At 41.8% G+C, this 13,111-nt stretch overlaps 1 protein-coding gene across 2 annotated transcripts in view; it reads right to left on the bottom strand.

The window, feature by feature from the left end:
- Positions 1 to 9,300, bottom strand: part of SLC3A1 (solute carrier family 3 member 1) — a 36,307-nt gene extending 27,007 nt beyond the window's left edge. The window contains exons 1-3 of one of the 2 annotated variants that reach the window (XM_027072549.2): positions 8,789 to 9,300; positions 4,341 to 4,520; positions 4,035 to 4,189 (exon numbers count right to left, since the gene is read on the bottom strand). In XM_027072549.2, coding sequence (XP_026928350.1) covers positions 4,035 to 4,189; positions 4,341 to 4,520; positions 8,789 to 9,206 — 753 coding nt within the window. In that variant the 5' untranslated portion in view covers positions 9,207 to 9,300. The remainder of the gene's footprint in view (positions 1 to 4,034; positions 4,190 to 4,340; positions 4,521 to 8,788) is intronic. The other variant, XM_027072548.2, reaches the window with a different exon arrangement.
- Positions 9,301 to 13,111: the final 3,811 nt, after the last annotated feature.

Raw genomic sequence — 13,111 nt, 5'->3', positions numbered from 1 at the left:
GGTCCGTGAGTTCGAGCCCCGCGTCAGGCTCTGGGCTGATGGCTCAGAGCCTGGAGCCTGTTTCCGATTCTGTGTCTCCCCCTCTCTCTCTGCCCCTCCCCCGTTCATGCTCTGTCTCTTTCTGTCCCCAAAATAAATAAAAACGTTGAAAAAAAAATTAAAAAAAAAACTCTTCTTAAAAAAATAACAATAATAAAATAAAATAAAATAATAAAGATCAAAACCCTCTAGCCCTCAGGAATAAAAGAAATCTAGCAGCTTCAAGCACCTGGCACTGATTTCCTCTTTCTAGGAATGCTCACAAATGTGACTCCAAAGCGTGACTCTCCTGGCGGACTTTCCTGCCTCTCTTGCTGCTGCTTTTAAGTCAGCTTGGTTCCTTCAATGGGGCAGTTCCTCAGGGCTCTAGCTTGGGCTTTTGTTCATTTCATGCAAAAGAAAACATCTGGACGACATTTACAAACTGGGGGATTTTGCACAAATCCTTTCTTTTTAACTGGAAGACCCAGTCATGGTGGGTCCAAATTGCCACTAAAACAAGTGGGTGGAGCTAAGTGGCAGCTGCCGCCTTTCAAGGAAACACACCCTCATCGCCGGCCCTGACACAAACCAGGATATTTACAGTCTATGCGACCAAGAAAAGATGGGTATCCAGAATATAAAAAGAACCCCACCAATCAATTTCAAAGGCACAAACAACCCAAAAGAAAACTGAGGAAAGAAACCATCCATAAACAGGTGTTTCACCAAAATGGAAGCTCAAGTGAATGAAATGTACGAATAAATGTTCAACATCATTAGTAACCAGATAAATCTTCATTCGCAACTAGATAAATGGAAAATGAAGACCTCAAGGTGGTACCAATTTAGGTTCACTTGGTAAAAAATTATTAAGTCCGGCAGTACCAGTAAGTTAAGGAGAATATGTATGTTTTATACTGCTGGAGGGGATATAAACTGGTACAACCACTTTGACAATCAGTTTGGTATTATCTTGCAGAGGTCAGCATGCAGTCTCGTGCACCCAGAAATTTCACCCCCAGCCATTTGCCTTTCAGAAGCTCTTGTACATGCACCCCGGGACAAAGAGACTAATGAGAATGTTACCATGGCATCGTTAATAATAGTAAAAATAAAATAAAATAAACCCCTGGAAACAGTCCAATTGCCCATCAGTGGAAGAGTGGATAAGTAAATCATGGAATATTTATACAATGGTTACATAACAGTGAAAAAGTATAGGGGCACCTGGTTGGCTCAATCAGTCTTTGGCTCGGGACCACAGTTCATGAGTTCAAGCCTTGCATGAGGCTTTGCACTGACAGTACAGAGCCTGCTTCCGATCCTCTGTCTCCTCCCTCTCTCTCTGCCCCTCCCCCACTCATGCACACTCACTCTCTCTCTCTCTCTCTCTCTCTCTCTCTCTCAGAAATAAATGTTAAAAAAAAAAAGAAAGAAAATGTATAAACCACAGCTACCGGACTCTACATAGATGAACATTAAAAACAGTGAAAAAGCTAGTTACAGGAGATTTACATGCACCAGGACATTTATCATAGAGTCCAAAACAGGAGAAACTAAATAATAAATCTTTTAAAAATATGCAGCATATGCAGCACAGGAAAAACACAAAGCAAGGACTTGGAAAACCCCCAAATGTGAGGCAGTGGTCACCTCTAAGAGGAGGCGTGGGGAGGGACAGGGAGGAACCTGCAGGCATTTTCAGCAGCGTTGGTAATGTTCAATTCTTAATTTGGGGATGGGCTCATTGATGTTCACTATATTATTACTTAGATACATATTACCTATATTTTCTAACAGTTTTATTCACGTGTAAATGAACACAATAAACTGCACATATTGTGTGTACGATCTGATCAGTTTCAACATGTGTATATGTGTGTGAACTTCTCACCATGATCAAAATAGTGAATATATCCATCCTTTGGGACCCCCTGACCCCATCTTCCACTCCTCCCCATCTCCTTCCCATCCCTAAACAACTAATCGGCTTCCTGTCACTACAGATGAGTTTCCATTTTCTAGAATTTCATGTTAAGTGGAATAATATGTACCCTTCTGTCTGGCTTCTTTCACCGGTATAGTTCTTTTGAGATTCATCCATGGTGTTGCCGGTTATCAATAGTTCATTCCTTTTATGGCTGAGTAGTATTCCATTGTATGGTTATGACACAAGATGTTTTATACACCTATCATATATTACATATATTTTGGTATGTATCAACTATTTTTTAAGTTTATTTATTTTGAGAAAGAGAGAGAGAGAAGTGCCTGTGGGGGAAGGGCAGAGAGGGATAGAGACAGAATCCCCAGCAGCTTCTGTGCTGTCAGCACAGAGCCCGATGCAGAACTCACTCACAAACTGTATGATCGTGACCTGAGACGAAATCAAGAGTCGGACACTTAACCAACTGACCACCCAGGTATCCATGTATTAACTACTAAAAAACCAAAAACAAACAAACCCAAAAAGCCAACAATGTTGGCTATAGTGGAGAACAGATGGAAGGATGGAGAAACTGGAGGCTGTTACAGGCCTGCAGGCAAGAGATGATATGGTTGGAAGTATGGGCAGCAATTTTTAAAAGTAGACTGTATGGTGGGACGGTGCCATCATTAGCCCTTTCATTTACTGGCTGTGTGACGGAGGGCAAGGTGTTTAACACTGCTCATCTGCAACACAGGAATTAAAACTCATAGGCTTGCAGGGCAGATTAAATGAAGGAATGAATATAACACACTTAGCACAGAGCCCGGCACATAGTATTCATTTAGTAAATGCTTGTTAATATCGTAATCATTTTAACGAGTGTGCGGGATTGGGGAAAAGAAAAATTAAGGAGCTAAAACTGCCAGGATTGCTGATAACCCGCTCACCAGGCTGCATACTAGTACTATTCACGAAACCTGGGGTACAAGAGGTTGGCGGGGAGAAGATCACACAGTCAGCATTGATACGTGTTGATATTGAGTGCCCTTGGTTCATCTAAAAGTTGATGCCCAGGAGTCAGCCTCTTTAAGTGTTTCTGGAGAAGGTCAGGAAGAGAGGAGGAGGGACTGGAGGGTAGAGATCCAGAGGATCCAGGGTAAACAGTTTGCAGAAAGCAGGACAGACATGAACCAGAGCAGGTGGGGAGACCAGCCCAGGACAGGGGCAGAGTTGCCAGATAAAATACAAAACATACGATTAAATCTGAATTTCAGATACACAGTGCATCATTTTTAGTGTAAGTATGTCCCATGAAATACCTTATACTCAGAAACTATGCAAATTCAGATTTCACTGGGCTTCCTGGATTTTTACTTATAAGTCTGGTAACCCCAGGCAAGACAAGACCCGGTCTCTGCCGTAAAAAAAGGTGAGTAGGAAGAGGGTGGGTATAGGAGTCGGCAGGTTTGATGACTTCTGCTCACCCTTTGAAGCAGAGCTTGCCGCTGAGCATGATAAGAGGCAGAGATGGCAAGAAGGGTGTTTGAGGAAAAGAGAGGGCCTGGATGGTAAAATTCCAAGACTGGATGTCTCAGCTCAGGTGAGGACAATGGATGTGTGATGTCTCTGAAGGCACAGACACCAAAGTTCAGGCGAAGAGAAAGTGGACGGTCAGGCTCATTTATGGCTGGGGTTTTACTGGACAGGGGAGTCACACAGTCAGAAAGACATAGGAGTCTGGAGTCTGGAGTCAGAAAGACGGAGGAGTCAGCAAGACCGTTACTGACCTAATAGGACATGGAGTCCAAGTCTGACGACATGGGAAGTAAGGGAGGAAGGAGCTAATAACAGAAAGTACAGGCTTTAATGTGCTAAAACACATCAGTTCCACAATGGAATAAAAAGTCCAAATCCAAATGATTACAAGCCTTGGGTAGGTTATTTCTATTTATTTGGGAAATTTTCCCCTCCCCCAAAACTATACCCATTCACTTTTTTCCTTAAAAGGACTTTATAGATAACCAGTTTAATCACCGAAGATCTGCCCATTTTCTCTTTGTAAATCAGACAAGTCGGTACTTACCCAGTTGTTGGGTGGTACGGTTATGCCATTTTCACGGGTACAGTCATGCCAGATGTAATAATCAGTATATTTCCCTGTCCGGGTCCGACTCAGTTGAAACCAAGCATGTTTATCACTGGTGTGGTTTGGTATGAAATCAATTATTAATTTTAAACCTAATGAGTGAAAATATTTCAAATGTTAGGAAGAGATTATATTAGACAAATACAGGTCTGTTAAGGAAAAAAATGCTTTAAGTAAGCAATTGGAGAATGCTTTTCTCAACCCCACCCCCCCCCCCCCACACCCACCTACCACTCAGTTTACCTTTATCATGTATGGCTGCAACCAGATTCTCAAAATCTTTCATTGTTCCAAAAATAGGATCGATTTCTCGGAAATCTTCAACACCATGTCGGAAATCTTTAAGGGATGACTTATAAAATGAAGTAATCCAAATAGTTTTTATATTTAAAGTTGTGATGTAGTCCAGTTTCTCTTGAATGCCTGAAGAAAAAAGTCAAGGCCATGAGAAATAAAGTTTGACTTTTTGATCGAAGGGTTAAAAACAAAACCAATATGGCTAAAATTGAAATATGTATATTGAAACAGAAATACTCAGAATTCTGTTGAATTTGATGAAATTCAAATAGAAAAGTCTAGTTCTACCAGTAGCATCAAATGGTCTTTTAGCAATAACCTTTGACCTTTAACATAAATGGAAAACGTTAACATCTGTCTGTGCCTTGTTCATAGATTATATTTAAAATCAAGGCTACAGTATTGCTAATTTATCCTACACATGGTTTTTGAACACCTAATCTAAGCCAGGGGCTGGACTAAGTGCCAAGGGACGAAGAGTAACACACGGTCTAAGCTACACTGTCCAGTATGACAGCCATTTGTACATGTGGCCATTGAGCACTTGCAATGTGACTCGTCTATTGAGATGTGCTGTAAATGCAAAACACACACTGGATTCTTAAGAATATGATAATGTAGGGGCCCCTTGGTGGCTCAGTCAGTTGACTGTCCAACTATAGCTCAGGTCATGATCTCACAGTTCGTGGGTTCGAGCCCTGCGTTGGGCTCTGAGCTGACAGTTCAGAGCCTGGAGCCTGCTCCGGATTCTGTGTCTCCCTCTCTCCCTGCCCTCCCCCACTCATGCTCTGTCTCTCTCTCTCTAACAAAAATAAATAAACATTAAAAAAAAATTTGTGTAAGAATGTAATAATGTAAAATATCTCAGTAATATTTTATGTTGATGATATGTTGATATGTTGGCTTAAACAAAATACTTTAAATGACTATTATTAAAGTGGATTCTAAATTAAAATTAAATTTTTTTAAAGATTTTATTTTTAAGTAACCTCTACACTCAACATGGGGCTTGAACTTATAACTCCAAGATCAAGAGTCACATGCTCTATTGCCTGAGCCAGCCAGGTGCCCCTAAAATTAAATTATTATTAAAATGAATTTCTCATCTGTTTCTTTTGTACTTGTTTTAATGTGGCTCCTTAAAGAATTCACAATTATCTATGTGGTTCACGTTCTATACCCTTTGGACAATGCTGAAGCCAATCATTTATACAGAAGAGAATTCTAGATTTGGCTGAGAAGAGACACAGGAATGAAACTCCGTGTACTTGGAACCTTGTGGGATAATTAGCAGATAGTGTGTATTTGTGTGTGTGCAGTCCCAGTTCAGAGTCCTAATTGCAGATCAGACTTGAGTGTAATAACTTCAATCTCCAGTAACTTTGGGTGGGACCCCTATATGGCTTCCTACAATCAGAGCCTGTCACAGGTCCCACAGCAGGCTGGAGGTCACTGAGACCAAAGCACAAAGTCTCCGGACTCCTAGCATTAGGGCTCTTCCCCGATTATAGGATGCTTGTTTTTGTCCCCTTTGTACCTCAGTTCCTCCATATGGGTGTCTGTGAGACCTCACAGACTATTCACCACCAACAAAAGGATTTTGATTTCAATCAGAACAATACAAGACATCTTAAGAATAAGGAAAGGAACAGGATGGTAAAAACAAAGGGGCTGGGCAGATACAAAGTAAACAAGGGATCCCAGGCCCCCACTCCAGGGGACAGAAGGCAATCACCAAAAACAAACTGAAACCTGCAGTGGTTCCTTCAGATAGTAACAAGCAAATCCCCTCAACCTCAAGGACAAATACCTATTGATTAAAGGAAATAACTAGTCCCTCAAGGCAAAGTTACTAGAAAAGGCAAACATAGGAGCTGATGAGACATGGCCCTGTGTATGGGAATTTGGGATGTATCTAGGAGGAGATTACAATGGGAGGGCCAGGAAGTGGGGAGTTTATTTGGGTTTAGGGATTTTAGCTCTATTTTGTCAAAACATCACTTTTGCTAAGCATTTACTACATAAAGGGAGCAGGTGCTAAGGCCACACAGGGATGAGGGGTGAAGTCACCAGGATAGGTTACAAGGCGGTATCAGAGGGGACTGTAAACAGTCCAAAGTCCCATGAGCTCTGGGGAGGGGAGTAGATGCTCTGACTGAAAGCTTAAATAAAGATTAATATAGGGGCACCTGGGTGGCTCAGTAGGTTGAGCATCTGACTCTTGATTTCAGCTCAACTCATGATCCCAGGGTCTTGGGATCGAGCCCTGCGTTGGGCTCCATGCTGAGTGGAAGAGACAGAATCCTCTCTTCCTCTGCCCCCTCCCCTGCTTGTTCTCTCACTCTCTAATGAAAAAAAAAAAAAGATTAATGCAGAAAGAGTTTCAACTGCACCTTGAAGGACAGATAATATTTCAATTAATTTTTTATTAATTTTTTAGTACTTAAAAAAAATTTTTTTAACATGTATTTATTGTTGAGAGAGAGACAGAGCACAAGAGGGAGAGGGACAGAGAGAGAGAGAGGGAGACACAGAATCTGAAGCAGGCTCCGGGCTCTGAGCTGTCAGCACAGAGCCCGATGCAGGGCTCGAACTCACGAGCTATGAGATCATGACCTGAGCCGAAGTCGGACACTTAACCGACTGAGCCACCCAGGTGCCCCCATTTATTTTTTTAAAAGTTTATTAATTTATTTTGAGAGAGAGTTCAAGCAGGGGAGGGGTGGAGAGAGGGGGAGAGAGAATCCCCAGCAGGCTCTACACAGTCAGCATGGAGCCCGACGCAGGGCTCAAATCTACAGCACTGGGATCATGACCTGAGCTGAGATCAAGAGTCAGACACTTAACCAACTGAGCCACCCAGGCATCCCAATATTTCAATTAGTGAGGACACAGGAAGATACAAAAAAAGATATCAAGCATGAAAAAGAAAAGCCTTTTATTAATTATTTTAAAGTAATCTTCAAAAAAATTTTAAAGTTTATTTATTTTTGAGAGAGAAAGAGACAGTGCAAGTAGGGGAGGGGCAGAGAGACAGAGAGAGAGAGAGAGAGAGAGAGAGAGAGGGAGACAGAGAATCCCAAGCAGGCTCCATGCTGCCAGTGCAGAGGCCCATGTGGGGCTCAAACCCACGAAACCCTGAGATCACGGCCTGAACAGAAACCGAGAGCTGGACGCTTAACAGGTTGAGCCAGCCAGGTGCCCCATCACATAGCCTTTCATTAATTATTAAGGTAAGTTAGAGATTTCAAGATCCTATTTGAAAGTTAGATTTTAAAGTTAGATTAAACTCTGGGGCACCTGGGTGGCTCAGTCGGTTAAGCAATGGACTCTTGATTTTGGCTCAGGTCATGATCTTCCAGTTGTGAGACTGAGCGCCCGAGTCTGTTTCTGTGCTGAGGGTGGAGCCTGCTTGGGCTTCTCTCTCTCCATCTCTCCCTGGCCCTCCCCTGCTGTGTGCGTGTGCTCTCTCTCTCTCTCTCTCTCTCTCAAAATAAATAAATAAACATTTAACATTAGATTAAGCTCATCCCCAGTTCCCATACTCTATTAGATCATTTTCTTTTATTTTTTTTTCAAACTAAGTATTATCAAAAATTACCTTGTTTGTTTCTTATCGTTACCTGAACTAGAGCGACCGTATCAACCAAGTTGTCCAGGACAGCTCCAGTTTACATGTGCTGTCTGGCAAAATTTTACTTTTAAAAGTGTCCTGATTCAAGCAACAAAGTATAAGGATGCTCTACACTTGACTCAGAAATTATTGGTGGAACTTAAAAAAAATAGTTTTGGGGGGGTGCCTGGGTGGCTCAGTCGGTTGAGCGTCTGACTTTGGCTCAGGTAACGCCCAACACTCTGCTAATACCTTTTTTCCTTCCCTTCATTTCTCAGGATTTAAACTTTAAAGACTCAGCCTATACCTTTTAAAGATATCACTTAATTTTTTTCTAAAAACATAATGTATGCTTTATTCACTAATAAGAAACTCAGCTAGATTACCAAACTAGCCCCTACACACACTGGGAAAGCAGTTCTAAGTTGTCACTCTGAGATAACCAACTAGAAGGTGCACAGAAGCAGGAAGCATTTGAGGAGGAAATGAGTTCCACATAAGAAGTCAGAATCGATGAACTAAGCATATATACTTAGTGGGCAATAAATGAAACAACTCACTGGGGGCTCAAAGGCATGCAGCGAGGAGCCTTACATCGTGCCGAGAACTGCCAGGTTGTGCTGAATGGCTTTTCGAATATCATAAACAAGGAGAAGCTCGGTGTGACCAGTCACAGCGGAATATGCTTAGCGCCCAAGCCAGGCACAGTTTGGTTTTGAGGATTGAGAGCCATAAACCAGCTGCATCCCGGCCCCGCCCTAATCCCCACTCCCGAACCCACCTTTTAGGTCTCCGTTCCCATCCATGTCACTGTCCTTGAAAGATCTCGGGTAGATCTGGTACATGGGCCCCGCCTGCCACCAGTCGAGACACTTTGGAGAGACGGCGATGATGGCTATGGTAGCCCCGATGAGCACGAACACCGAAGCCACGGTGAGCCAGAAAAGCACCTCCCGGGGCAGCCGGTAGCGGGCCTGGCCTGAGAACTGGAACAGCACCTCCTTGGGCATGCCCGCATAGGGCCTGATGTCCTTCAGGTCGGGCTCCACAGGGCCAAGGACGGCCACGGCGCTGTCCAGCCGGCTGCCTGGGTCCGGGTCCTTCTCCAGGATGTCTTCGTTCTGGACAAACCCGTTGTTTGTCCGGCATCCCTGCATACTCATCCTGATGGAGTCTGTCTTGCCTTTATTCTCAGCCATGTCCCACAGCCTTATCCCTTCAGAGGGCCTTCCTGCAATAAGAAAGGTGGAAAGGTGGCTTGCTGAAGTGCTTGGTCCTGTTAATGAGCTTTTGTGGTTTATAAATAAACCTGGGCGGACAAAGTCCAGCCAAGGAAGAAAGGGTAAAGGTAAAAGGGGTTTTAAAAAAAATTCTCTCTACATCAATCCTTGCGGCTGTTGTGGCTACTGTCCCAACGCTGAGAGATTCAGACCTGGACGGGAACAGGGGCACGGAGAAGGGGGAAAGGGAGGAAGAAGCAGGGTTCCACCGCAATTTAAATGTTACTTGACTGGGTACACCAGTGTTCACGGCAGCGTTATTCACAATAGTCAAAAGGTGGAAACAAGCCAAGTGTCCATCAAAGAATGAATGGACAAACAAAATGTGATATATGCAAACAATGGAGTAATATTCAGCCATAAAAAGGAAATCCTGTCACACGCTACAACATGGATGAACCTTGAAGACCTCATACTAAGTGAAATAAGCCACAAAAGAACAGATATTGTGTGATTCCACTCGTCTGGGGCACCTAGATGAATTTATAGAGACAAGAGAGTAGAAGGGTGGTTACCAGGGGGTGGGAAGAAGGGAGTCATGGGGACTCACTGTTTATGGAGTACAGAACTTCCATTTGGGAGGACGAAAACGTTCTGGAGATGGAGAGTGGAGATGGTTGCACAATAGTGTAAAAGTACTTAATGCCACCGAATTGTATACTTAAATAAAGTGGCAAATTTTATGCTATGTATATTTTACCACAGTAAAAAAAAAAAAAGTTTAAAAAATGGTCCTTTTTAGCTAGGTAGGAGAAAAAGAAATACTGAATTTTGCAAGCGGAAACAGGCTTTTTCTGTATGTTTTGTTTTAAAGGTCTCTTTTCTTCCTCCACTCTTCCAAGAGGAAGAATGTCTGGAGACAGGGAGCAACAACACTTTTGTAACTGAAGCTAACTTTATTTTATCTCAGTCCAGGCCAACCCTATAAATAAGCTTGTTGTACACTCAGTTGGACCTCAGGTGCCTCCAGTCTTGTTTTCTTTCTTTTTTTTTTTTTTTTAACGTTTATTTATTTTTGAGACAGAGAGAGATAGAGCATGAACGGGGGAGGGTCAGAGAGAGAGGGAGACACAGAATCTGAAACAGGCTCCAGGCCCTGCTCTGAGCTGTCAGCACAGAGCCCGACGCAAGGCTCGAACCCACGAACTGCGAGATTGTGACCTGAGCTGAAGTCGGACACTTAGCTGACTGAGCCACCCAGGCGCCCCTCCAGTCTTGTTTTCTATTTTTTAGCTTCCATTCATTGAAGTACCCTCTGAGGGTGGGGGAAGAGAAGATGGGGAGAAAGGATTCCATGTCTAGCAAGTTCAAGTGCTTTACTATAGATAAATATAAATGCACTTAATACACGCACTTAAGAGTTATTTAATCATTGACAAGTGCAAAATACAACATTTGCAAACCCGAGCAAACTGCACTAAAGTTAGGTGTGCTTTCCTAGAAGATTCTTCAAGGCTTCCAAGAATGTGATGACTCATGGTTACCATTTAATCAATGGAATTTAAACAGCCTTATGACTCATTTGATCAGATAACAAGAATTTTTGGTTCTTTAAATAAAGCTATATGAATTCTTAACATTCCTGTATTTTTTTATAGAATGGCTTGGAAGCAGTGTGGGGTACACAGGAATAAACCATTTGATTGTGTCCAGGTTATTTTTCTAAAAGAGTAAATCCCAATACCTAGCTCATTGAATGCATCCAACATGGCATCTGTCATTAATTATGCATACTGTGTATTTTTTTAAAAATCAAAGGAATTTGGGGCGCTTGGGTGGCTCAGTCGGTTGAGCGTCCGACTTGGGCTCAGGTCATGATCTCATGGTTTGTGAGGTCAGGCCCCATGGCGGGCTCTGTGCTGACAGCTCGTAGCCTACAGCCTACTTCAAATTCTGTGTCGCCCTCTCTCTCTCTGCCCCTCCCCTGCTCATACTCTGCCTCTGTCTCTCAAAAATAAATAAATGTTAAAAAAAAATTTTAATAAAAATCAAAGGAATTATGCATTATGTCTTGAAATTGCTTTATCTCTCAAACATAATAGTAATTTTCACAAAAGAATCTAATTCTTTTTTTTTCTTTTCAGATTTTTATTTAAATTCTAGGTAGTTAAATTACAGTAGGTTTCAGGAGTAGAATTTAGTGATTCATCACTTATATACAACACCCAAGGCTCATCATAACAAGTGCCCCCCCTTAATACCCATCACCCAACTAACTCATCCCCCATGCAAGTCCCTCCATCAACCCTCAGTTTGTTCTCTATCATTAAGAATCTCTAGGGGAGCCTTGGTGATTCAGTCGGTTAAGCATCCAACTTCGGCTCAGGTTGTGATCTCCCAGTTCATGGATTCAAGACCCCCATCAGGCTCTGTGCTGACAGCCAGGAGCCTGGAGCCTGCTTTGGATGCTATGTCTCCTTCTCTCTCTGCCCCTCCCCCACTTGTGCTCTCTCTGTCTCTCAAAAATAAATAAATGTTAAAAAAAGAAAAAGACTCTCTTAGGGTTTGCTTTTCTCTCTCTGTCTTTTTTTAAAGTTTATTTATTTTTGAGAAAGAGACAGAGAGCGTGAGTGGGGGAGGGGCAGAGAGAGGGAAAGAAAGAATCCTAAATAGGCTCTGCATCATCAGTGCAGAACCCAATGTGGGGCTCGATCTCATGAAGCATGAGATCACCACCTGAGCCAAGATCAAGAGTCAGGCACTTAACCACCTGAACCACCTAGGTGCCCCTCCTCTCTCTCTTTTCTTCCCCTTCCCATATGTTCATCTGTTTTGTTTCTTAAATTCCACATGAGTGAAACCATATGGTATTTGTCTTTCTCTGAGTGACTTATTTCATTTAGCATAATACACTCTAGCTCCATCCACATCATTGCAAATGGCAAGATTTCATTCTTTTTGATGGCTGAGTAATATTCCTCTCTCTGTGTGTGTGTGTGTGTGTGTGTGTGTGTGTGTATACCACATCTTCTTTATCCATTCATCAGTCAATGGACATTTGGGCTCTTTCTACAGTTTGGCTAAACAGGACCTAATTCCTGAAATTCTGTTACTATTTGGGGGAAAAAACAATGTGCAAAAATACCCATAGTTTCAAAATAATTTTAAATTATACAAAATAGCTTTTAGTTATAAATCCTTAAATTCTAATTATGCAATCATATAAATGCAGAGAAAACTCTACATCACAGCAGTATGCCTTCATGACAGAAATGTTCCATTTCAACTTTTCTACACCCAAGATGGGGCTCAAACTCAGGACCCAAGATCAAGAGTCACACGCTCTACTGACTGAGCCAGGAAGGTGCCCCTCAACTTCTCTAAATTTTATTTAAGATAGCAACAATACTTTAAGCTTCCAGACATGCAAACTAGAATCTTTTAGAAACAAACAAATGATTATCTAGTCTTTGGTGGGAGGATTTCTTTAAATAAGAAAAGCAATCACAAAAGAAGATTACTTAAATAGATTGAATAAAATTTTTGAATTTATTATATCATAAAGTGTAGTCACTAAAAAGCATATGCCAAGTTGGGAAATATATTGGTAATAAATATGCCAGAGAGCTATGTCTTTAACATTAAAGGGACATAAACATTGTTAGGCTTTATACGTATGTATGTGAAAGTTCACGATATCAAGTAAAAAATATGTATGTCAATAGAAAACTCAGAAAAAAATATAAAGACATTTCACACAAATTAATTCGCTAATATTAGAGAAACAAAGGAACATTTCCAATCACCTTGGCAAAGAATTTCTAAAAGATTATAGTGCTGGTGAATGTCCAGGGTAAATTGACATAATAACTCTAGAAAGTAAT

The sequence above is a fragment of the Acinonyx jubatus genome, chromosome A3 (genome assembly GCF_027475565.1).
Source record: "Acinonyx jubatus isolate Ajub_Pintada_27869175 chromosome A3, VMU_Ajub_asm_v1.0, whole genome shotgun sequence".
In the NCBI taxonomy this organism is placed as follows: Eukaryota; Metazoa; Chordata; class Mammalia; order Carnivora; family Felidae; genus Acinonyx; species Acinonyx jubatus.
Note: the sequence above shows the minus strand (reverse complement) of the source record. Positions and strands in the feature narration are given on the sequence as shown.